This window comes from Trichinella spiralis, assembly GCF_000181795.1.
Source record: "Trichinella spiralis strain ISS 195 chromosome Unknown Scfld7, whole genome shotgun sequence".
Classification (NCBI taxonomy): Eukaryota; Metazoa; Nematoda; class Enoplea; order Trichinellida; family Trichinellidae; genus Trichinella; species Trichinella spiralis.
Window position 1 is genome coordinate 692,791 of NW_003526946.1, and position 23,916 is coordinate 716,706.

Sequence of the window (23,916 nt, forward strand, 5' to 3'; positions counted from 1 at the left end):
AATATTAACAACAACATTTATATGTGTTGGTAGTGTTGAGTCGCGTTCCCAAATTGCTGTTCCAATTCGATCCATCCTTGAACTTTTCCGATCGGTCGAGTAGAATGTTCAGATGTGTACCCATAGCGCGTTCACGTTTCGATTTTACGATACGTTCGTTTTTGTACTCGGCAACCGAAAATAATAATAATACAATCATATTCATATATGGGCCTGAAAAATTATTTCCAATTCAAGCTTTTTTTCCCCTACTTGGTCGACTTTGTTCCAAAATTCACGAACATGTTTAGAAAGCAATGAAGCAACACGTTTGACATGCTTTTCTGCTTCAGTATTTTGTCGAAGTTCACCTTCTTCCCTTTCTCGGTATGCTTTTGCAACAGAAGCAGAAATCTTAACCAAACAAACAAACAAAACACCAATAAATAAGTCAATTGCATCAAATATACATTTCAACCGAATACCCACCCTTTTGCAGCAAGCTCGTTTCAATTTGCGTTCGCCGTCAAAATCACGAGCCATCCAGCTAAGCTCATCCATCAAATTATCCGAATGCACTTTAAGCCGGGGAGGTTCTGCGCATTTCGGCAACGAGGAGGCGGTCCACAAACCTTCACGCCTCAATTGACTTACCCGCTTCAATACTACAGCTTCCTTAAACAAAAAAAAATATATTTCCCTCTTTTAAACACACACCCACAAACATTACTGTACAACAACTTGTAAAATAAAAGCATTACTTGTCGAGCTGCCTGTTCGAGATCAAAAGAGGTAATACGACATTGCAATTGTGTTGAAGCAGCCGACTGCCTTGAATTTTCTGCACCTGGATCATTGGCATCTTTTTTCAATTCCTCCTAAATATTTTTTGATAATAATATACAACAACAACTGCAACATAACTATATTTTTAAAATTCATTTATAAAAAGTAATAAAGTATAGTTCGCTCTGTTAAGTGCAATGAACACAATTATAGCAAATGCTAGCTTTTATAAGAAACTTAAAAATTTTTATTTGAAACATCAAAATTTATAACTTTTCAAAATGAAAAAATATTCAATAAAATTTTTCCCGTTACATTGTAATCAATCATACACAATGATACAAAATGCTCATAAGTTTGTTTGAATGTTGTAACTTTGTTTACCACGGATGATTTGAAAAAAAATTAAAGCTTGAATTAAACTAAAAATAAAACGAAAAACAAACAAAATACTAGTTATGACGTCCAATTTTTCTAAACATCACCTTCAAAATCAACACATTTTTTTTTAATTTCAGCACAAAAAATTCAGCTTATAATTCAACTAACAGGTCTGTCACTGCAAGTCAAAAATGAAAAGAAGTTAGTTTTGGAAACTGAAAATTTTTTAAACTGATAACAAAACGCAAAATTAACATTAATGAGCATTTATGCATTCATGCAAAATTAAAATTTCATTACTTAATATTATTATACTGATGTACTATTTACCAAAATAATTAAATTAAAAACTTTCGTCACAAAAAATAAAAAGCAAACAGCAAATCAAAAAAAATTTTATTATGTCATTACACTGCATTTTGCGTTTGCATTAGTTAATCTTTTGTAACATTTTCTAATAGTGATATGCTTAAAACGTTTTACGTTTTGCACAGGTTACGTTAAATTGCAATTGCCTCCAAAAGCAAGTGAAATTCAAGAAAACACTGAACTAGTGTATACTTAATTAACATATTACATAATTAGTAATGCAACGGTATTTCGATATAATATGTAATTTACACCGAAAAATAATAGCATTTTGTAATAAAAATACATTTCAAAGCAATTTCTTCAACTACCACCAAAAAAATGAAAAAAAAAATTAATGTCATACTTTTCGTTACAAAATAAGTTTTAAATTCATATTTAAATTAAATACCAAAAGAAGATTTAAAACTTATAAAATTGCTACTTAAATAATTGAAACTGGAAAATAAATTCACAAAAAACTACTTACTGTATCTTGATCAGAAATAGCGAGCAGTGCGGTAGGAATGGAATGATTTTGAATCTCTTCGTGGTTCTCGACTGCGTTGTTGCTTGCATGCTGCAATTCGGCACTGTGAGTTTTCGGGTGCGACTTTAGACCACCGCGGGTAGCTCTCTTAAACCATAACAATTTACAAGCAGAAAACAACCTTCAACTGTACCTTTATTGAATTTGTTGCAGCGGTTTCGAATTCGTTGCGCAATGACTCGCTTTTAATGAGGCAGTGAAAAACTTTGGGAAAACAATGCTTTTCATTACTAATTTCCAATTTCCTTTGAGCAAAACTTTTATCAAAGTTAGAAACCGTCTAAAATAACAAATCTGAAATTAACTTATCTACAGAGATTTACTTTCTACCTGTGGCCGCTGAAAACAGATAGTCCGATTCCTTCTCGTGGAGGCCATTTATACCAAATGTAATTCAAAGCAATATTGATAAACACTTAATTACAAACGCACAACAATAGCCAAACATCAAAAAAGCCTCCAATGAAACGTTATCATCATTATGGACATTTTTCACGCGTGGAAGTATACGTTATTCATAAAAAACTACAATTTTCAACAAGTCATATTAAAAGTATTTTAATATATTCGCAAAAATACATCAAAATCGTGGAATTTTATTAAAATAAAATAAGTAATTTAAGAATTAGATTACAGTAAAAATAGACGAAGTAATCAAGTTCAAGCAAAATATGCAACTTATTTCTTTGAAAAGTTTATTTTAATAAAATCATTTGGCGTAATAAATTTGATTTTAATTTCAATAATTTAAAGTACTATAAAAAATAATCGCATTATAATAGGCTTTCTTACAATTTTCTTGAATTATTATTGGAGAACAATTAAACAATGAATCTGCATACTGTAACAAAATGGAAGTTATTTCCTTTCATACTAATATTGAAGTACATTAAATATAAACTAAAAGTTATATATAAGTATAATTTTTGTTTTAAATTTAAAAAAAATAAAATTTTTATTTTTATTGTACTCTGTCAAGTAACATTAAGAAAACTTTAGCTATGCATTATGTCACTGTTGCTGACCTTTCAAAGGTCACAATAATATTACAATAGTATGAAGGTATTGATAATGTTATTATTCTTATTTTAATCGTAAATCAACAATTTTAAAAGAAAAGTTGCTATATATTTGCTGTTTTTATGTCAATTTCAATTTGCTACACAATGTTTAAAATTGTTCTGCAATTATGACATTTTGGAGCATACTAAATTAAAGTTAAAAGTGAAAGATTCATAAATGTACCTTCGGTCATTATTCATTTCATTTTCTGATTAATACATTTCGATAATCATGAAATTATTACTGTTTTCATCATTGAAAAATACAGAAAATTTTTGCATATGATTGACATTTTGTAAAATTAAATTATTCTCAATTTGTTGTTTACTTTTGTAGCTATCTAAGAAGCGAGATTTGCATTTTTCTGCAGGTGAAATGTTTTGCATGTAGACTAAAAACGTTAAAAAATTTTCATTATTGTTTATTGTTGTGATAAAACATTACTAAGATAAAAATTTTATTCAAAAATTATATCTCAAAATTATGTAAATTTACTGTTTACTCATTTTACTTTTAACTGCATGGTTTCAAAGTTACTTTTTTCAGATAGTGTTTGAAGTATTTGAAAAACCTTAAGCTAAATACATTTGTATTTCATTTCAAATTGTAAATTTCTATTTTTAAGAACTTATTCATTTTCATTCTTTTAGCATTGATAAATCGGTTAGGCACGTTGAGTGCAAACAATAGTAGGTGCCACTGCATAGGAATTTTAAGCAGTTGCTATCTTCCGTTCGACAATATACGAATGGGATGCATTTCCCATTCATTATTGTAATCTTCAGATTTTACATTCTTTACTTTTTCATGAAGTCTATTTCTGGTCATCAACGTGCATCAATCAAATTTATTAGGGCATTGCTTAAACGTATAAGATGCTGTCAAATATTTCTGATTATTATTGTCATCATCCAGGAACCGTTTTTAACAATAGTGTTAAGCAATATTTATAAAAAAGTATGCAATTAATTAAAAAATTACAATGTCGTCATTATTTTCATTCGCAAGCATTACTAAGTATATTCATCTCACTCCATGAATGTATAATATAAAATGAAGAAAATTATTCTTAACATTTGCATTTGAAGTCATAAATATTATTAATATGCAAATTAATATAAATTTGCATGATAATAAATATGAAACCAATTAATTGCATGATCAGAAAATTTTCAGTAGATATTTTGCAAAATTTGGTTACCGTCAACTTGTCAGCTAAATTACAAATTGTTTAAAATACAAAACATCAGTTTAAAATATATTCTTGTCTAAAATATATTCTTAAAATATATTCAGTCTTTTATTTTTCGAAGAATTTTGTTGCTTCTAGCAAAGTTGTAATTTTAATTTACTGCAAATAATTTAAAAATATATTCATAACCTATTATGATAAAAATTTTCTTAAAAGTGCATATTTTATAAAACTGTAATTTAAAAATAAAATATCATTTTGCTGACAATTTTTCATGCCAACAGTTGAAAGTTTGACATTGATACAGATAGGTATACTGGTATATAACTGTAGATAGGTATATAACTGTTAGACTGTAATGTTTGAAATAAAAACGTTAAGATAGTTCCAGTCATTAAAAATCTAGTGGTTCCAGCTCTTCATCAGGTATGTTCACACCAGGTTCATCTTCGTCATTAACAATATCTTTTGACTAAAAAATCAATGAAATTTCAAAAAAAAACTTCCTTTCACTGCACTTACCGGTATCCATGCAGAAATGATGCCTCTGTCATTTGAACAACCAAGAAACCAAGTAAGATGAGAATTCCAGTCAAAGTCCAAAATGTTGTTTTTATATCCAGAATGAACAAACTATTTATAATAAAGCAATAATCTTATCATGAAATATAGAAAAAAAGAATTTTTTAATGCACTAAACTAACCAATGATTCAGGTATAGCATCTTTATCCCAATAATCATTGCAGTCATCCGCAACAATTTCCTGACCAATCGCACTAAATAACAGTCATTCATTCTACAGGTGCAATTCTTGTGATAACTATTCATCATACTTGACGTCATATATGACAAGTCCATCTTTTTGGAAAGCACATCCAAGCATCACTTCGTTTCGTGGAGACCACATAAGCTGTAGAATTGTAGAAACTCAATATAAATTTCATTTTTTATTTTCGAATGCTTTACCGCAGAATTTTTGCAAAAACGGCATTATTTTTATAATTTTTATTATGATAAAGAATATTATTATTGCCTATGTTTAAAAATATTAAAAGTAATGCACAATAGCATACCTTCTTTGGGACATTTCCAGGAAAATAAATATGCAACGGTCGGCCAGTTTTCCTCAAATCCCATAATTTAACTGTCTAAAACGTTTCAGTTAATGTACTAAATGAAGAAAATATTACAAAATTAATGACAAAATATAATAAATAAGAAGGCACACTTTTTAATGTAGAAACACGAAAAAGAAGAAAAGAATAAAAAAGATAAGAAAGGAGAAACTTTTCAATATCTGTAATTGAATACTTTGTCACCAGAGGCAGATGCTAATATATTTTCGTTGAAGCAGTTGAAAGAAAAGGATGAAACTTCATTGCCAACATGGGTGGAAAAATTATGCACTAGAAATTCGGAAGCTTTGATTCGACGATCCCAGCTACAATGAACATTTTTATTAAAAATAAAAATTTTACTTCTTAAATTTGATAAATAGAAACAAAATCACTAATATATTATAATTTTTCATAACAGAAATGTCAAAATTAGAAATCAAACTCACATGTTTTAACAATTGTAAAAGAATAATATACTTACATACAAATTTTTCCATTTTTACCGGCACCACCGAAAATGCATTCCATTTTTGGATGCCAGTGGATTTCATTGATCAAGCAAACTTTGTAATTTTCAATCGACGGCACAGCTGAGTCATTTTTAGCCCCATTCTCAATATCGTATACACTAATTGAACCATTTGAAAAAACCGTAATTAATAAACCAGCTTTAATCTTATTCCAAGAGAATGACTTCCCACCACTTCCTGCAGGAATGGCACTTTGTAATTTTGAAACTTCTCCATTAGCTAAAAGCAGCGTTTTTTGGATATTTGTTACATTAACTAAAAAATTAGTGCACAATGCATAATATTTTTTGACAAATATTCATAAATAAATAATTTTTAAAAATTGCATATGATGAAGAAAAATGTTTCGAAAGCTAAGAATCCATTTATATACACAAATATTTAATTCAATCATATTTGTTCGAATAATTTATTTCAATAAAAATTCCATAGTTTAGAATAAATATCAAATCACATTTATACACTTAATTACCGCAAAATTGCATAAGTTTCAAAGAAAAAGTTTATGCAAAAAATTTCAATGCTATTATAGCAAATCCAAATTTAAAATATGATCCAATGATTGAACTTTTCTTTTATCTCCATTTAAATTGCTTATGAATTGCAACTGTGAAATAAAATTTTATAATGATATAAAAATATTTTTTAAAAAATCGATTGCATAGTAATAGTTGGAGTTCATTTGTGAAAAGTTTACCTTGATCACTTTCATTCAGTCGAAGAATAGCATCAAATAAATTTGTTCCTAGGGCAAGTATACGAGCATCTTGAGGCATGTACTTCGCAATTTGAACAGCTCGTTGGAAACGAATGTCACACTTTTTCTTAAATTGCAGTTTCTTCCCATCATTAGCATTTTCATTTAAAATAATTCGTGTGAATCTCAAAATGTGATTCTTGCCAACAGTAGTTGCAACGAGGCATTCGTGTGAGCTGCCTTCTTGGACTTGCCTAAAAGTCAAAAGAAAAACGAGCATAACAAATGGCACAAATTATTCATGCATACTCTATTGGGCCAGTACTCCATTGAAATACTGCACTCGGTAATAGCAATGGCATTTCAACAATCTAAACTGTTATTATAAAATTTGTGAAATATTTATTAATTTATATCACAGCATGATATATAATAGGAACATTGCTTTTCCAACGTGACTTTTTGTACAAACGTATAACTTCGTCTTTAATCTCTTTATCAGGTTTTATATAATAAACTCGCTTTCTCTCACTCATACTTTAAACAAGTCTAAAAAAATAATTTTTAATCAAAAAACCAAATTTAATACGAATGTTTTACTGCATGTCAAATTTCGAAAACTCTCTAAATAGAATCTTTACCAACAAAAATAATTACTGTAGATCTTTGAAGTTCCTAGAAATAAGCAAGAAACAATTTTCACCATTTAACATTTTGAGCATTGAAAAGTAGATCATTTCACATTATCTGATTGAAATAATTGAAATTGAATTTACAGAATACGACATGATAAAATAGAAAATTTTACTGTAATTAATATTTTGAATCATATTTATTCCATCTCATAAAAAAGTTTACATCTTGTCATTTACATTAATTTGGTCATTTTTTTGCAGCAAAATAGTTTTAAAATAAAAATTTGATTGCATATTGCATTTGAAATACTCAAAAAACAAACAAACAAAAGTATTACCCTCAAGCAAATTATATTCTAAACAGTTGTTCAAAACGATATTTCATTCAGTGAAGTGATAAAAGATTAATATGCAATTATTAAATTTTAAATTTACCATCATTACATATTATTTAAAAAATTAGCCTATTAACTGCATATCAGCAGCGCTGTTTTACAGCAGAATTGAATTATCAAACTTTGTTAAAAGCAACTTAATAATAAAAATGATGCAGTTAAATTTACAGCATTTTCCAATAATAAATAAATTTATTAAGATAAACGTTTTAAAAATATTTAAAGGTGCATACATATTTTTCAATTTGTCGTAAACTATGTTATTTATATTCGTGAACTTCTGGCACCATTTTATATAAGAGGATTTTCTACATCTGTTCACTAAATCAGCTTTCTTCAGCTCATTGCTTTCAAAAATAAAAAACCTTTTCAATTTTTAGTTTTTATTTTTAGCTGTTTTGAAAAATTATTGTTTCATTTTGCCAAAAGATAAAATAAGCTTGACAGTTGTTTTCAAAGGAATACATGATTTATGTAACATTTCTTTGTTGAAAATTATCTTCACTTTGAACAATCGTAGAGATCAATATTTCATTTTACCACATGTTGTTTTACTACAAGTAACTGCCAATATTTGAAAAGCAAAATGTAAAATTGAAAGGACTCTTGCTTTTTCTCTGCTCGGTGTCATCAGTGCTTAGTCATCTATTAACGTATTTGTGCAAGTTTAAACAAATTTTTAAAGTTGCAAATAGCAAATGAGAAATTCTATTTCTGTAGTAAAAATTATTATTTGATGAATTCTAAAGATTAGTATTATGAAAGATGTTGAAAACGTGGCGTGGTGTAAAATTTGTACAATTTTTGCCAGCAAAGCACACTTCAACTTTAAATAACAGGAAAGCTGTATAAGAATCGTAAATCAAAAAACTGATTAATTTTATAACAGTATATAAGAAATTAATTACTTGCAAAGAATATTTATAAGCAATAGTTATGATTTATAATAATGCAAATCATTCATGCATAATGAATAATACGGAACTGCTGAAGACATGCATGTCGTTATTCTCTTACTCACAATCTGCCCAGCATTAAATTGAAGATTAATAATAATAAAAGTGACGTTTCAGCAAGTTTTGACTGCCACCTATAGAAATAAATGAGCATTTGATAATTTCAATTGCATTTTCAAAGCATAGTATGGTCCAATTATGAAACCGTTGGCAACAATTTAAAACCTTGACAAAAATATTTGAAAATTGATAATTTTTTTCATTACAATCGTTTGACAGTTAAATAAGATTTTATTTTTTATTTCCAATATTTGCAACATTTTGAAAATGGAAAATTATTTTTAACCATTTTTCAAAATAAATGATAACATCAAAACGTTCATCATGTTTCACTGGCTGATCAAAATTTGCATTAAATCTATTGCGCGCACGTATATTGCACTGCTTGAATGGAATTAAAAAAAAATTTTATTCACTTCTTGCTAGCGCAAATGGCGAAGCAAAATTTTAAAAATTACAACTTAACAAATTTGTTCATTAACAAAAATTCCATTGGAATGCATTAACATGAAGTTTTTTATGCAAATGTCCCAATAAAATTTTTAGTAAACTAATTGTGGATAGCAATCTCTAGTCAATTGTAAAATATTGTAATTTTTTAGTAATAAATGTTAAGCCCGTCTCATCCTTCTCTTTTATTCGCGTTCATGGACAATATAAAAGATTTATTAGAATAAAATCTGAACAATTATATAACCCAGAGTCAAATAAGCAAAAATTGCATACACACACAATATTACATAATAAGGAGTGCCCTTGAACTTCATTAAATTCATTATCTGAGTGCCTCCCGGTTAAAGTTGCTTTTTGTTTCTTGCAAATCACTAATTCATACGATATTGAAGGCGATTCGCATATTTTCTGTGTACATTAAAAAAATATCAATGTAGCAATGGCAGGGAACAACTGCTACACTTGGGTTACTAACAGTCAGGTTCCAAGACTGACTGTAGTTCTTCTACCGAATCGCGGGTCTCACTGAGCTTTAACTTTCTGCACTAAGTGTCAGAATTAGCCGTAGTCAAAAATTTACGATTATCTAAGATTCTCTAGACATACAGAAGTAGACTACGAGAATACAACGGATAATGCGTAAGCATGACTAAAGGTCAAAATCCGTTCTTTTTCTCTGTCGGGTCTTCTACTAAAGCAGCACTTCGGCTTCTTCTCTGAATGTTTTGTCTTGCCCCTTCCAAATCTCGTTCTCGCTTCATTTCTCCAGCAGACTTATATCGGTTGTTCTACCAACAGTCACGTGATCTTCTCTGCCATAACACCAGATGTACTTCCTTTGTTTTACGTCTTTTCAGAATACGGCTGTGCCAACAACATGGCTCCAACTCGTGGTTTAGCAAGCATTTGTTTCTCCACAACTGTCAGTTGTGATAGACAGCGACGAGGGTTTTCAGCGTCGATCGCCTTTGATGTGCTGCCGCATCTCATAGTTTAGCGAGAGCTTGTTTCTCCACAACTGTCCACAGGAAAAGGTGCTATTCGGGGTGTGGCATCCTGTTGTTGTTCTACCACGCAACTTGGCTGGGGGAAGTTTGCCAACATTTTATTTTTGCCAATCAAATATTTCAATGCAAAAACAAGCAAGGAAACTGAATTGATTACAATTATTTGAAAATGAATTTATTTTTGCTTTTCAGTTGCTTTTATTAAAAAAACAAGAAGGAATATCCGATTCTGGGTAGAAATGTCAATTTGAGAAATATATTTTGAAGTTGATTCTCAAAACTGCGACTAAATTGAATTCTAATTTTTCTGAAACTTACAGTATATATATACTGACGTTACTTTTTTATTAAAATAATGCTTCTCATGTCAGTTCCAATAAAGCGAATTTTTCCATTACCATCATGTTGCGTAGAAATTCAAAAACTAAAAAATTATTATTCATTGGAAAAAAGCTGTCGTATAATCAATCGTAATTTGCAGAACAACTACTTCGGTGTTTTTTTTCATTACTTGTTTATGATCTCGATTTTATTTTCCTTTTAAATTTACATACGCTTCTTTTCATCTGAAATTTTGATGATTTTTAAATTATTAAGAAAATTCTTCCTATTCATTTCCATTTTCGTCAATGTTTGAAAGTAAAAAAGACAAACATTTAGAATTTTTTTAAAAAACTATACATTAAATAAAAACAAAAATGAAACAATATGCACAAATTAGAGGATTTACTGACATACGGATCAACTGATTAAAGATGCACATATATCCCCCCCTCTTATTGCAATCATCTACATCAAACTTATCAAAAGAGAATTCGACATCCACCAGATATGACGCGCATTTGTTTCGAACTAGTGAGGAAAAGAAAAAAATGAGCAAGTTGAAAATCGCAGACAGAAAATAGCAGTTGAAATTGTAAACAGTGCAAAAAATGACTGCATCACACGAAATATTTCAACATAGCTCATATCACAAAAATTGTATCACATATGCCCTCATGCATAGTGCATCAGAAAAGCTGCATCAGTTGGGCTGATTTGGCAGGAATACCAAATCTGAATCTATTTTTTCCCTATAAAAAGTGTATAGATGATCAGTATAACGCGCTGAAAAACAGAACACATTAGTGTTGTCCTTTGGAAAATCACAAAGGAGACTAGTCATTTGATCTTCGAATAAAAAAAATATTTCAGGAGCTTGCATGACAACCAAAAATCGGCAATTGTCGAACATGGAGCAGTTTTCGTTGCGAAATTTCTGCAAACCCTCTGGAGTGCCAATGAGAACGTCGCATCCCAATTCTGGATGACTTCCAACCAACTTCCAACACTCACTGGACATGGCACATCGGATGACCAAATCTGTGCAAATGGCCAAATCCAAACAGCGATGAAAAATTGCCGAAACAAAATTTGTCGACGGTGCAACAATCACTGCCTGGGGATTCATTTCACAGGATGTTGGCTGTTGGCCTTTTTCATTTTTTTGCTTCAATATCCAATTCAAAATTGGCGCCAAAAATCCGACGAGCCTGCCGGAACCCCTTGGGAAATGAAACACGGCATTTCTTCCAGCACAAATAGCAGGCACGATGCAGCATTGCGCATCTGTCAAGATATGACAGTCCATAGATCTCAAGCCTTTCATTATCTGGGAGTGAAAGCAACAGTTCAAAAATGTTTGCAGCAAGCCATTATTGCGGATGTAGATATCGTTCAGTGTCATACGGTAAACAGCAGTCTCAACAGTTTCATTTGAAAATTCAGACACGTCATCCCAAGAGGATGCCTTTTCTTTCAAATGGCATTCTGCTAGAAACGTACCAAAGAGATATCGAGTGTTCACCGAATTTCGATCAAAATCACTTACCATTGTCCGACTCTTCTGAACAATTGTCGTTGGAATCGAAATCTAAAAACCCATTCAGACTGTAAAGAAATTTAACAAATTCACATCGTAAACGCCTACCTATATTACGAAATTCTACTATTGTTACTGGTATCTCACAATTTTCATCACTGCCAAAACTGTTAACTTAAAAATGATTTTTTTAATAGCAATAATTCCAATTCCTATCAAAACTTACAACCGGGAACTCGAAGTGCCACCGCAGGTGCATGATTGGTATCCGATTCGCCTTCATCCCACGTACTATAACAATCTAAAAATAAAAATAGATTAAATTATTTTCAAATTCAAAATCTAATAAATAAAACACAAAAAACAAAACAGGAGCAGAAAATGAACTAAGGAATTAAAAAGGAAACCTGGAAGTGACCAGCATAAATTTTGAGAATTCTCAGCATTCTCCTAAAATATAATCATGTTTATGCTCAAAAGTGATATGATCTAGAATGAAATAATAAAATACGCCAGTTTCTGTCGACAACCGCATTTCTTCTGCGAACCAGTAAACGTACACGCTAAACAACGAACCAAACTAAAGTAAAAATAATAAATTTAAAGCTTTATTATTAAATTAGCGTTAAAAAGTTTTCAAAATTATATAGATATTGCTTTAAAAAAATCAAAGTGAAGATTTTTTGAAGAAGTTAAATGACCAGTACGTAGATAAATAAACATAAAACAGACCAAATATACAGAAATGAAACCTTAGACAAAAATTCCTTATTAATTTGAAACTAAAGTTACTTCAAAAATGTTTAAAAATTACAATATAAAAATTGATAACTAAAAGCAATTAAAACAGCTAAGTAAACATTACCTCAAAATAAACTACAGTAAATCTACTGTAAAGTTAAATAATGACTATCATTTAATATTTCATCCCAAAGCTAAAATTCATTATAATAATTATATATATGTTATCTATAAATAAAGTAATAATCAAATTAAAAAAAGTAATTTTACCACAATTTTACAAATTATTGTTCATATAATCTACAAAATAAATAAATGCAAGTTCATTTAAGCTTTTTGTTAATTTATGTACATCAGATTGTAACTTCAACTCGTAAAAAATAAAATCAGCAATACAGAATCAAAATAAAGTAAAAAAAAGCAAATTATATAATCAAAGCAAGAACGGAAACTGCTTATCATAATTTTAATTAAGAACTTACTGACCATTTTTCTGCAGCTATTCAGTTGCTCATCATTTCCATCTTATTTTAGCTGAGAAATGAATTTAGCAGTTTAAACATGAGATCAATGGAGCGTAAAATGCGCTCATGTGCACAGATTCCATATGTTGATGTGATTGTAAATCAACGCTTTACGAATAGTTTTTTTTTGAATAGTACAAATAGTGCTTTCCTGTAATTCAGCATGGATCGTTGATCCAAAAATTCCATCAAAATAACGATCAAGTCCTAAATTGATACAATGGATAACAGCCTGAAGTTCATATTACAAAAATAAACGACGGATTAACTCAAAAACACATTTCTAATGTTGCATTATATTTTTTTGTAAAATTATTCCGTTTAAAAAAATTCAGCATTTTCAAAAAGTTATTGCAACATTATGTTACAATCTTTAGTATTAAGCTAATATTTAGAATTTTAAAATTCATTTAATGCAAGTGTTTTTTAATTTAAACAAATAATAGCTATTAGTAACCTATACCAGACAAATATTAGTACAGTCAATGACGATGGATGATAAATAACATTTAAAAATTTTCATTCAAATATCTCATTCTTCAGTTCTCAATATCTCATACAAATTAACATAAAGCATTGGAAACTTTGTTTTTAAAATGCTAAACGTGCATTTGTTGATCGCGTGCTACAAATTCACCTGCAATATTCCTCAGGTTACAATCAGGAATTTGGTTTCATAATATTTGCTATTATTACTATTTTGACAGCGAAAAAATATTTTTATCATAAAATAAATTTGATGATTTTTTGAAAAAAAACTGAACAGCACAAAATGTGAAATGAATCAAATGAGATAATAAACATGTCAACAAATTTATTTAATTTATTACTGCAGAAAACGTACAAAAGTCAAAACGGCTTTTAAAAAATCAGTATTTAGAAGCCCAGAAAATAATTTCCAAATGTGCAAAAGTTGCAGTGGCATTATTGAAATAATTATAACGATTTTCCGACTTTGTTGAGAAAATTTTTCTTTGAGTTGCAGTTGCACTCTCTTCCTCCTTCTGTTCTGTAGCTTGCTTAACTATTAGTCTGTGCATTTTTGCTATTGCCATCTCAGTACTATCGTAATTCACAGTACTGTAATAAGCTTTGTTCTTAGAAGATACAAAACCACACAGAAATATGAAAAAATAAAGATGACTCCAATCACTAGAGATATCTCTAGTGGTGTTCGATAACAAATTATTGAAAAACTCTTTTCGTCGCTTGCTAGGATTTATATGCCGTCTTCAGATCTTGTGCATCTCGCATAGTCTTTGCATATTATGGCCTGGCACTCTGCTTCCGTGAAATAAATGTGCCCTGCCTACATGGTGACATTGTTATAATCTGTTACTCCGACGTTGCGTTGCATTATAATAACAATTGATCTGAAACCTTCTGTGTAAAATCAGAAAAATTTGAAATCAGATTTAATGTACAATTTGAAAGACAAGTCAATAATAAACAAATTCAAATAATATTAGTAATTCAGTCGTTTTCTAACGCGAGCAAATTAGTAATTTGTAAACAATTTATGATAATTATTTGATAAAGATTGTTTTGAAAATAACATTTTCCCGATTGCCTTTCATTCGAAATTAATTTCTTTAACTCATAAGCAATGCTTTATTTTTATATTCATGCGCAGTTTTTATTTCTATTAAAATCGACTATATTGCACTACGTTATAAAATAAGTGAAACAATCGATTAAAATTATTATTCATAATGAAATGAATATATTTCATCACATTTTTTTTCATGATGCGATGTTTTCTTATTTGATTAAATTTTATTTTACTAAAATCATTTATTTTATTAACAATAATTTTCAAAAAGGGAAAGTACAACGACGACAGAGCATTTTACTGACATAATAGTCAAGCGTATTTATAAGAACTAATAAAATAAACTCCAAAATAGCTGATCAGAATGGAACAGTGCATACTAAGTGCCAAGGTGAAAGTCAGAATGAAATTTTGTCGCTTTTACAACGTATTTTTTTAATTAAAAATACTTTTAAGTTCAACATGAATGATTAGGCAGTAATACATGTTTACAGAAAGTTTATATTATTATTAACATGCATATATGCAAACATAATGTTACAATTATTATAAAGAACCAATACATGTGATTGTTAGATATGTGGTATTGAGCATTGAATGACGATGATTAAAGTAAGATTAAGTAAAATTGCTGCATCTATTTTATTAGTGATAGTTTACATATTTATGTTTAATAAAATTAGACATATAATTTCATTTACGTTTCATTATGCATGTAATTGTTCTTGAATGTATTTATTTACTGTACTCTAAATTAGAGCATGAAATTTGTTTAATCAAACAATGTTGCCTCGTTTTATTTTAATTGTTTGTGCGAATGAGTTATTACTTTCAAATTTATTGTCTATTTGTTTTTATATTTTTGGCATGCTTTCAAACTTGTTGTAAATGAATATTGGTTGGACGTGATGTTAAATAAACATTGTGTGTGTTTTCTGTCATGATTTATTTGACATTTTTCAGGTGTTGAAAATATATACTTAAATAGTAATCGTCATCACACTTTTACCATGGCTGCCACTCGTGAACTGGCTTTAATGCTGGATGAGTTGATGGGCCCTCATCGAAATGCTTTGACATCAGACGCCAAAAAACTATTGTCTTTTGATGATCCAGAGGTAAATTAACAAATATGAGAAATATGAATTTATTTTTCCTCCATAATGGAACTTCACCAACAGTGTACTATTTGATATTGTTAAAGAATCTTTTGTTTAATTTTGTGTTCAGGTTTGGCAATTTGCTACTTGAATTTTGCAAACATGATGGATGAGGCAACAAAGCGCGTATCAGCTTAACTCAGCCATACTTCACTAGTTATTGTTTCCGTATTGGAAGCAATTTTCATGTAGTTTCAGCAGAACTGAAAGGCAGAATTTTTTTGTTTTATATACTCTTTTTCTATGATTTTTTATTTTTCAAACTAAATTCATTGTTAAGAGTAAATGAAAAAATGCTAAATGAAGACATGTTGCTATAAATATGGATGTTGTTAGAAATTGAAGAATATGTATATGCTTTTAATGTACACTGTTTTGCATATTTGTGAGGTTATTTTAATAGTTTCTTTTTTGAGATTATAAGATAAATTTTGCTTGAAATATACAATATTTGAATTGATTTTAGGTTTGCAAACATTATTTGGTCGATTTTTGTCCATCTGATTTGTTCACGAATACCAAAGCCGATTTAGGTGATTTTTGTTTTTTAATACATGTATTATATTGATTGAATTAGATTTGAAGATTGAAAATTTTTTTACATTAAGGTCATTGTAATCGAATTCATTGTGAAAAATTGAAAGAAAAGTATCGTACGAGTAGTCGATTTCGAAAATGCGGATATGAGCAAGCATTTCTGGATTACTTGTTGCAATTGCAAGCAGATATTGATCGGAAAATACGTAGAAACAAAGAACGATTGGAACTTACACAACCTGGTGGCAAGGTTATTTTGCAAATGATATTTTTGTATTGTTTACTGTTGTCGTTGTTTATTATTTTGTTGTTGTTGTTGTTGTTGTTTTTAGCAAATCGACTCTACAAAACATCGCAACGACGAAAAGTTTCGAATTTTGAGTGAAAAAGTGGCCGCTTTGCATGCACAAGCAGAACAGCTTGGTGCTGAGGGTAAAGTTGAAGAAGCGCAGAGCGTTGTGAAAATGGCCGAAGATTTGGCCAACGAACTTGATCAAGTGACGAAAGTTGGTTTGCTTGTTGTCGTTTACTGCAATCGGATATTATTAATATCAGTGATATAAGCGGAGAGCACGTTGGCTTTTCAGGAAATTGAACAACAACTACCAGCGACTGAAATGAAATTGATGGAAGTGTGCGATACGTGCGGCTGTTTTCTGATCGTTGGAGACAGTCTACATAGACTTGAAGAACACTTGACCGGCAAGCAGCATGTTGGCTACGCGAAAATTAAAGAAACGATCGACATGATGCAGGTGCGTTGGATTGAATCAATCAATCAATTGCTTCTATATGATTTATCTTTTTGTTTTCTTTAGAAATTGCCCAACAGTGGACAACGAAGTGGACGGCGTACATACACAAATTCTAATGATTCCGAAAGGCGAAATCGTCTGGATACAAGCGAATACGGAAAACAGTAAGTGTTAGTATTGGAGAAAATAAGAAAATTACAGATTGAAATTGTTTTTTTTATCCAGTTACATGCTTGCATATTAAATTGCCTTATAAGGGAGTGACGAAAATTACTCGCCTGTTGTTTTTCAGTCGTTCTGGTTCAGGATTACGGTACCGGCGCAGGAGTCGATCAGTATCACGGGGTCGGCATGACTGGTCAACGTTACGTAATAATAAGGGTGGAATAAGCCGACATAGGTTGTACAGTGGCAGTCGTTCCAGGAAGGAGTCTCGTGGTCAAGAAAAATCCCGTCATACAAGAGAAGATGTTTCACCTGATTTGCCATTGAAGAAAGATCGTCATGCTGATCAACAACATCTTTTGGGAAAATTTGATCCAACAGTGGCAGGTTTGGATGATTTATTAATTTTCTACAACATTGACCATCAGTATAGTAATTGTTGATTGACTTGAGCTTTTCAGCATCAAATGGCAATCACTCGACATAAGAAAGACCAACTTATGCAATTGTGAAATGATAAAGCGGCAGGACAACTGTATTTACTTGGTGTGATTTGTACCAATTGAAAGATCACACTGAAAAATTTACGCGTTTTTTTTTGTTTCTTACAAAATGTTCATTTCACTGCAAACTTAATTTATTGTAATTTATTCAAAAAGAAGCAATCGTGGAAAAATAAATTCTTTCGTTCTGTTTTTCATACGTCGGTGATTTTTACATCGCATGTTTGTCTTGGTGTAGCATGTTTGATGTCGAGCTGTGGATGTCCATCGTGCGCGGTGTTGAATTGCATTTTTGAAATTCGATTGTAGTCTTGCTTTGGAGGATAATTTTTCGAAAATTTCTCCAATTTTTCAAATTTCCATTGCTCATTCCGACAACTTTGCATCGGTTGTATGTCGCTTCTTCGTTTTAATTCCTCTTGCTTGGACCATTTCAGCGGCGTTGGTTGCGAAAAACCGTTTGATTGCTGCAAATTGTGAACGCTGTGACAATGCCGACCATTTTTTTGCTATTTAAATTTCCAAAATCCATACTCACCAGTTGTGAACCATAACCCGGCGGTTCGTCTTGTTCCACTGTTTTTTTCAATTTCGCATTTTCGCTTGTTGCCAATCGGTGTTTGATGCTGTAGTCGATGGAAGTGGGCAAGAGTGGAGTCAGCTTGTAGAAACACTTGTACGCCATTTGTAGCAACAATTTTGCAGAACTGCCATCAATGGCGACTAGAGAGAACCAAGTTTGAATTTTGTTCACGATTTTTTCCGACTTGTCGCTGCTCAGCTCGAAGATATGTCCATTTTGTAGTTGAAAAGCAAAACAACACTCTCCATCGGCTAACCTGCGATCGAAATCATTCTGATTATAAATTAATGCAAATTTATAATCTCTTTTTGATCTTACCACGCGAACTGTTTGCATGGAAATAATTGTAAATGAATGGTCATTTCTTGCAAAAAGAGACAGAGCGAATCATTTTCGACAAACAACAAATATTTTCCCGGTTGATGATTTGAACTCGTCGAATGGCACAATTGCACTTGGAAAGCTTCTTTTCCATTCAAAGCTTAAAAACATCAATTTTATTGACTTTTTTATTTTTCAAGGAAGAAATTGGAGAAATGAAAAAAACCCTTTGAAATGGCATACGGTAAACTGTTGAAAAAATAAAATCAAGTTACGCGTGTTTTTTTTTGTTCAAAATACAACTGCTGAAATGGATTAATTGGTGATTTTTCTTTTTTTTACCTTGCAAAATTTCTTTCATGAATCCATATTTTTCACTTTTCAGTATATTTTGATTGACAAGAAGTGAATTGTCCAAATTTGCATCTTTAAATGCTACATAGCACATGGTGTTTCTCCAGTACTGGAATTGGAAAAAAAAAGATAAATTTTTTTTGATTTCATTTTATAATTTTACTCGCAGTTAATTGTATCACAATAATGATAAAATTAAAAATTGAACGAAAAACAAAACAGCCTACTTCTAAATTTCCATCATGAGTGCAGGTAAATTCCAGTTTATTCTTTATTAAATAAACAGTAAGAATGGATGGTGCGAATTTTTCATCGCTTTTTGTCAACTGGATGGCTACGCATTCTGCAAGTGGAATCAGGCAAATCATTTTACCGAGCTGAACATCATCTTCATTGTGGTATATTTCCAGTCTGTCATTGCCGTTGCAACTTTTCCCACAAAGCACTACATAAACTTTATTCCATCTCTGGGATATAATATGCAAAATTATATGAACAACAACAACAACACCAGGATGCAAGAGAATATTTTGAATAATAGAAATTTTACTCACTTTCGAAAGGAAAATTTTTTCTTTTAAATATAAATAACCTTCGTGAAGAATACTTTCTCGCTCAGCGGCAAACATCCCAATGAATGAATGACATTAAAACTAAATGCAAACTGTTTATTCACAATGTGAAAGTTTGCCAGTATCACCAAGTGACTGACTGGTAAACAAAATTGTCCACCTTGGTTGTTGTTGTTGTTGTCGATGTTCTACAATCAAGAATGCATCTTTTGCTAACTGGGTAAACAATCAGCTTTGAAAACCATCCCCAACAGTAAAGCATTAGCGTTCAAATTATTTTCCACGACAATGCTAGCCGAAGAAAAAATGCCACTTTTTAACATTTAATTAACAGTTTACTTTTAACAATAGGCCTTTTTTAAATTTCATCCTCATGAGTTGTTCAATATTTTTCTACTTTTTTTTGTTCATCTAATTTACATAAACTGCAGTCGTGAACTTCGTCATTATCTACATTTCAATGTCACTTTTTATTCTGTACATAGTAGGAAGTCATTATCGACAGTTGGAAAAACACATCAATGACACACTCGATGCATAATATACATTTTAATCTTGAAATAAAAAAAACTGCTCAATAAAACTGACATTCAAAATTAGAATAAAAATAAATTTACGTTCACTAATAATTAATTCCATGTCTATCTAATCACGGAAAATTTATGAGAAAAAGATATTTACAGCATTTGATACCCAAATTCAATATGTTCAGTTTATAAAAAGTTGCATTTGTTGCATCATTTTCCTTTTTCGTAAACATTAAATTTTATACATAGAATGTGCTTTGACCGTGAGAAAAATTTCATATTTTGGATCATACTTGTGCAAGCATATAACACACACACACACACACACATTTATATGCACAACATATAACACATATATTTAAACTGTGCATGTCGTGAAATTTCAAAATTAACCATTACAAATAATGCCTGCTTTGCACTATGGTAATACATCATGATGATGTACTGTAATGAACTGTTAGAACGTTTCTACGCTAAAACAAGTTTTATAATTTATCAAAAATATGACTCTGAAGATTAAATTTATTTCTCAAATTTTGTGATTCTTAAAATTTATGTAAAAACAACAACTGTGATGCTCTTTTTTTGAAAATTTTGAAATTTACACCTAGCACGTGTGAAAAGTTTCCTCTTTGTTTTGCTAATTACTGCTGAAAATGATCGACTTTATCAATCAACTGCCTTAGATACTGCGTTGCTTTGATAATAATTTGCAGATTGCTGACTTTTTAAATCTAAATTTCATATCATAATTCAACAATTTATCATTTTTCGTAAAATATTAGCCGTATTATTAATCAAAAGCTATTTGATGAAGCAAATGCTAATATTATGCAATGTGTTTCCCATAAATTTTATTCTCTTTCCGTGCCTAAGAGTCGAGTTCGAGTAAGCTGTAAAGTCATGGGCACAAAATTTGACTGAATCTACTAATTAAATACTTACACTCAATGGTTTATATACAATCATTAAGCGGCTCGTCGTTTGCATTCTGCTATCTGACGTTTTACACAGAATGAGACATTTTCAATAGTTTATTCTTGTTTTGTACTTTCTGCGACACTTCTGAATAATTTATTAAACTGATTTGCAGTCATAGCTAATATTAATTTCATTCAAATATACTAATTTAAAGAAAATTATTCAACTAATTATTAACTTTAATTACTTATTTTAAAATATAAAAAACTAAAGTTGACTGACAAAAAAGATTTTTGCAAAAAGTTAATATTTTTAAAATGAGCCATAATTGACAACTGACTACGGCAATATAAAACCGAGCGAATCAATTAAAATGAGAATATAGCTGAAACGGAAGTAGCATCAGCTGAACAAAGTCGAACCAATCACCGTGCGAGAAATTGGGTAACTCAAAGCTGAGGGGCAGTAAATGGGCAAGGTCCTGTTGTATTGTTTTTATGCATACATTTCTAGAAAAGATAAATTGATAAATATTAATATACTCAAATAGTGAAAAATATATGAATAAATAATATAAAATTATTGCCCACCACATATCGGTCATTATTAAAAACTATATTTAAACATGCTTTTCTTTTTTACTGTCACAGTTATTCAATCTATTTTGCTGCTTTGGTTGACAAGTATTATCAGTATTGAGTTCTGTATTTCCTCATCTGGACAAGACTGTAACTTATAAAGGTATCTTTTACTTGAAAATGAACTTTATTAAGCAATAATAATTTTTACATAGTTTTTAAATTTCACATGAATTTTATTGGATAATTTAGTTTTCTATATGTACACAATTATTTTACATTTGTTTGCATTTTTACTGAATTTTTAAATAGTTATATATAATTCTAACCTATTAATTTTGTGGCCATATATTTATTTTGTATAATGTATTTTAATGTGACTTTATATTTTAAATAGTTTATTCAGTATTTAAAATACGAAGGCTTTTTAAAGTTCACGAATGTTTTAATTGTTCTGTTGGGAATTGTTTATTTATGTGCATTGCTTGATTTTGTAAAGTATTTTAGGTTTTTGGAAATTTTCAGAGAAATAATACATTTTAATATTTTTTTTGTTTGAGAATAATGGAAGAAAATAAGACTGCTTCAAAGACAGTAAAAGTTCAAGAAACTTCAACGGAGTCAACTGTGAGGTAAATGTCTGATTTTGTCAAGTAGTTTTATAATACTTCTATGTATCATATACAAAAAGTGACAAAAGGTGTCAAAAACAAGTGTATATATTTATTTATTTAGGAAATGGAGTTTGAACAATTTTCATATTGGCCGTCCTTTGGGAAGAGGTCGTTACGGTCATCTTTATCTCGCGCGTTTAAAAGAAAAGCATGCGATTGTTGCTTTGAAAGTAAGTATTATTGTTATTTTGTTTATCCTAATTTTTTTTAGATTTGTCTATGAATTATTATTTAAGGCATGTCATACATGAATTATGTTTAGGTTCTATTCAAGTCCCAACTTATCAAAGCAGGTGTTGAGATTCAATTACGTCGCGAGATTGAAATTCAGTTTAAACTTAAGTAAATTGTTTCTTAATGTTTTTTGTCTCCTTAATTGATATTCTGTTTAATATAAATGCCTTTTAAAAATTGTAGGCACCCAAACATTCTTCGTCTGCATGGTTATTTTCATGATGATTTACGTGTAGTTCTTATATTAGAATATGCCTCCAAGGGGGAGCTTTACGCTATTTTGCGAGAAGAACAAAAGTTTTCTGAAGAACGTTCAGCTAATGTAATTTGAGTTACTTATAATGTGGAGTTTGATGTAACTATGATTATAATTTTTTGTAGTATATGCGCCAGCTGGTCAGCGCAGTCAGTTATATGCACAGTCAACGCGTAATTCATCGTGACATTAAACCGGAAAATATCTTGGTAGATTCTAGAGGCTTACTGAAATTGGCTGACTTTGGATGGGCAGTTGATTTGGAAAATGTAGCATCGTCAAGGTAGGCGAACTTGTAATGCAAAGTAAAAAAATTATAACTTTCAGATCCCATCGTGTTTACTTCTTTCAGACGCAAAACAATCTGTGGAACGTTAGATTATTTGCCTCCTGAAATGATATGTCACGACAGTTATGATGAAAAGGTATTCTATTTTGATGAATAACTGCTGATTTTTTTTAAATGAATTAACTGTTTAACAATTTACTTTTTCATATATTGTGAATCTGTTTTACACAGATTGACATCTGGGCACTGGGTGTTTTGCTTTATGAATTTTTGGTTGGCGACCCACCTTTTTTCGCTCCTTCGCAGAAAGCGACCATGCGTTTAATCAGCACTTGTGAATTTACCATTCCAGACTCTGTGTCAGATGCAGCAAAAGATGTGATTAACAAAGTATTTTTCATTTTTTACTTTTGTTATTTTATGAGTTGAAATAATGTTTGTAATTTAAGCTTTTGAAGAAAGATCCGTCTGAACGCATGCTGTTGGATGAATTGATGATTCATCCTTGGATGATATCTAGAAGTGAGACCACTTGAAAAGTGTAGATTAACTATTTGGCGTGGCTATGTATTCACAAGTTTCACATACAAGCATTCATTATGTGATTATGAATAAAAAATCTTTTTTATCATCAAACGCAATTAATAACGTTATCATTA

General features: G+C 30.3%; 6 protein-coding genes across 6 annotated transcripts; 2 read left to right on the plus strand and 4 right to left on the minus strand.

Moving 5' to 3' along the window:
* Positions 1-4: 4 nt before the first annotated feature.
* Positions 5-2,422, minus strand: Tsp_11539 (hypothetical protein). The gene is made up of 6 exons (XM_003373079.1): positions 2,375-2,422; positions 2,166-2,324; positions 1,985-2,131; positions 741-857; positions 279-654; positions 5-213 (listed from the first exon to the last, which is right to left on the minus strand). Exons 1-6 carry the CDS (start codon positions 2,420-2,422, stop codon positions 5-7), a joined length of 1,056 nt encoding a protein of 351 aa, XP_003373127.1.
* Positions 2,423-4,692: 2,270 nt separating this feature from the next.
* Positions 4,693-7,381, minus strand: Tsp_11540 (hypothetical protein). Its single transcript, XM_003373080.1, has 11 exons — positions 7,302-7,381; positions 7,085-7,181; positions 6,954-7,015; positions 6,645-6,898; positions 5,899-6,202; positions 5,611-5,740; positions 5,373-5,447; positions 5,133-5,209; positions 5,003-5,075; positions 4,821-4,931; positions 4,693-4,770 (listed from the first exon to the last, which is right to left on the minus strand). The coding sequence occupies exons 1-11, from the start codon at positions 7,379-7,381 to the stop codon at positions 4,693-4,695; spliced, it is 1,341 nt and encodes a 446-aa protein (XP_003373128.1).
* Positions 7,382-11,146: 3,765 nt separating this feature from the next.
* Tsp_11541 (hypothetical protein) lies at positions 11,147-14,316 on the minus strand. The gene is made up of 9 exons (XM_003373081.1): positions 14,220-14,316; positions 13,882-13,913; positions 13,384-13,508; positions 12,523-12,591; positions 12,430-12,461; positions 12,241-12,312; positions 12,097-12,185; positions 11,274-12,062; positions 11,147-11,206 (listed from the first exon to the last, which is right to left on the minus strand). The coding sequence occupies exons 1-9, from the start codon at positions 14,314-14,316 to the stop codon at positions 11,147-11,149; spliced, it is 1,365 nt and encodes a 454-aa protein (XP_003373129.1).
* Positions 14,317-15,838: 1,522 nt separating this feature from the next.
* Positions 15,839-17,888, plus strand: Tsp_11542 (cisplatin resistance-associated overexpressed protein). Its single transcript, XM_003373082.1, has 7 exons — positions 15,839-15,946; positions 16,455-16,521; positions 16,597-16,775; positions 16,858-17,031; positions 17,113-17,280; positions 17,344-17,444; positions 17,573-17,888. The coding sequence occupies exons 1-7, from the start codon at positions 15,839-15,841 to the stop codon at positions 17,886-17,888; spliced, it is 1,113 nt and encodes a 370-aa protein (XP_003373130.1).
* A 254-nt stretch (positions 17,889-18,142) lies between these two features.
* Tsp_11543 (hypothetical protein) lies at positions 18,143-19,300 on the minus strand. Its single transcript, XM_003373083.1, has 4 exons — positions 19,195-19,300; positions 18,850-19,012; positions 18,487-18,787; positions 18,143-18,415 (listed from the first exon to the last, which is right to left on the minus strand). The coding sequence occupies exons 1-4, from the start codon at positions 19,298-19,300 to the stop codon at positions 18,143-18,145; spliced, it is 843 nt and encodes a 280-aa protein (XP_003373131.1).
* A 3,068-nt stretch (positions 19,301-22,368) lies between these two features.
* Tsp_11544 (putative protein kinase domain protein) lies at positions 22,369-23,793 on the plus strand. Its single transcript, XM_003373084.1, has 7 exons — positions 22,369-22,436; positions 22,540-22,648; positions 22,741-22,820; positions 22,896-23,034; positions 23,094-23,251; positions 23,321-23,393; positions 23,707-23,793. Exons 1-7 carry the CDS (start codon positions 22,369-22,371, stop codon positions 23,791-23,793), a joined length of 714 nt encoding a protein of 237 aa, XP_003373132.1.
* Positions 23,794-23,916: the final 123 nt, after the last annotated feature.

Coding starts and splice junctions, on each gene's coding strand:
- Tsp_11539 (XM_003373079.1), bottom strand. CDS start 2,422: ATGGCCTCCACGAGAAGGAATCGGACTATCTGTTTTCAGCGGCCACAG. Junction 2,132..2,165: donor CAATAAAGGTACAGTTGAAG/GTTGTTTTCTGC, acceptor TTATGGTTTAAG/AGAGCTACCCGCGGTGGTCT. Junction 858..1,984: donor CTATTTCTGATCAAGATACA/GTAAGTAGTTTT, acceptor AAAAATATTTAG/GAGGAATTGAAAAAAGATGC.
- Tsp_11540 (XM_003373080.1), bottom strand. CDS start 7,381: ATGATCTACTTTTCAATGCTCAAAATGTTAAATGGTGAAAATTGTTTC. Junction 7,182..7,301: donor AGGAACTTCAAAGATCTACA/GTAATTATTTTT, acceptor ACTTGTTTAAAG/TATGAGTGAGAGAAAGCGAG. Junction 4,771..4,820: donor TCATTTCTGCATGGATACCG/GTAAGTGCAGTG, acceptor TTGATTTTTTAG/TCAAAAGATATTGTTAATGA.
- Tsp_11541 (XM_003373081.1), bottom strand. CDS start 14,316: ATGCACAGACTAATAGTTAAGCAAGCTACAGAACAGAAGGAGGAAGAG. Junction 12,592..13,383: donor AAAAAAACTATTCGTAAAGC/GTTGATTTACAA, acceptor TTTTTACTTTAG/TTTGGTTCGTTGTTTAGCGT. Junction 12,313..12,429: donor AATTCTCAAAATTTATGCTG/GTCACTTCCAGG, acceptor TTTTATTTTTAG/ATTGTTATAGTACGTGGGAT.
- Tsp_11542 (XM_003373082.1), top strand. CDS start 15,839: ATGGCTGCCACTCGTGAACTGGCTTTAATGCTGGATGAGTTGATGGGC. Junction 17,032..17,112: donor AACTTGATCAAGTGACGAAA/GTTGGTTTGCTT, acceptor TTGGCTTTTCAG/GAAATTGAACAACAACTACC. Junction 17,445..17,572: donor ACAAGCGAATACGGAAAACA/GTAAGTGTTAGT, acceptor GTTGTTTTTCAG/TCGTTCTGGTTCAGGATTAC.
- Tsp_11543 (XM_003373083.1), bottom strand. CDS start 19,300: ATGTGCTATGTAGCATTTAAAGATGCAAATTTGGACAATTCACTTCTT. Junction 19,013..19,194: donor CATGAAAGAAATTTTGCAAG/GTAAAAAAAAGA, acceptor GATGTTTTTAAG/CTTTGAATGGAAAAGAAGCT. Junction 18,416..18,486: donor CGGGTTATGGTTCACAACTG/GTGAGTATGGAT, acceptor CACAATTTGCAG/CAATCAAACGGTTTTTCGCA.
- Tsp_11544 (XM_003373084.1), top strand. CDS start 22,369: ATGGAAGAAAATAAGACTGCTTCAAAGACAGTAAAAGTTCAAGAAACT. Junction 22,821..22,895: donor GAAATTCAGTTTAAACTTAA/GTAAATTGTTTC, acceptor TAAAAATTGTAG/GCACCCAAACATTCTTCGTC. Junction 23,394..23,706: donor ACGACAGTTATGATGAAAAG/GTATTCTATTTT, acceptor TTGTAATTTAAG/CTTTTGAAGAAAGATCCGTC.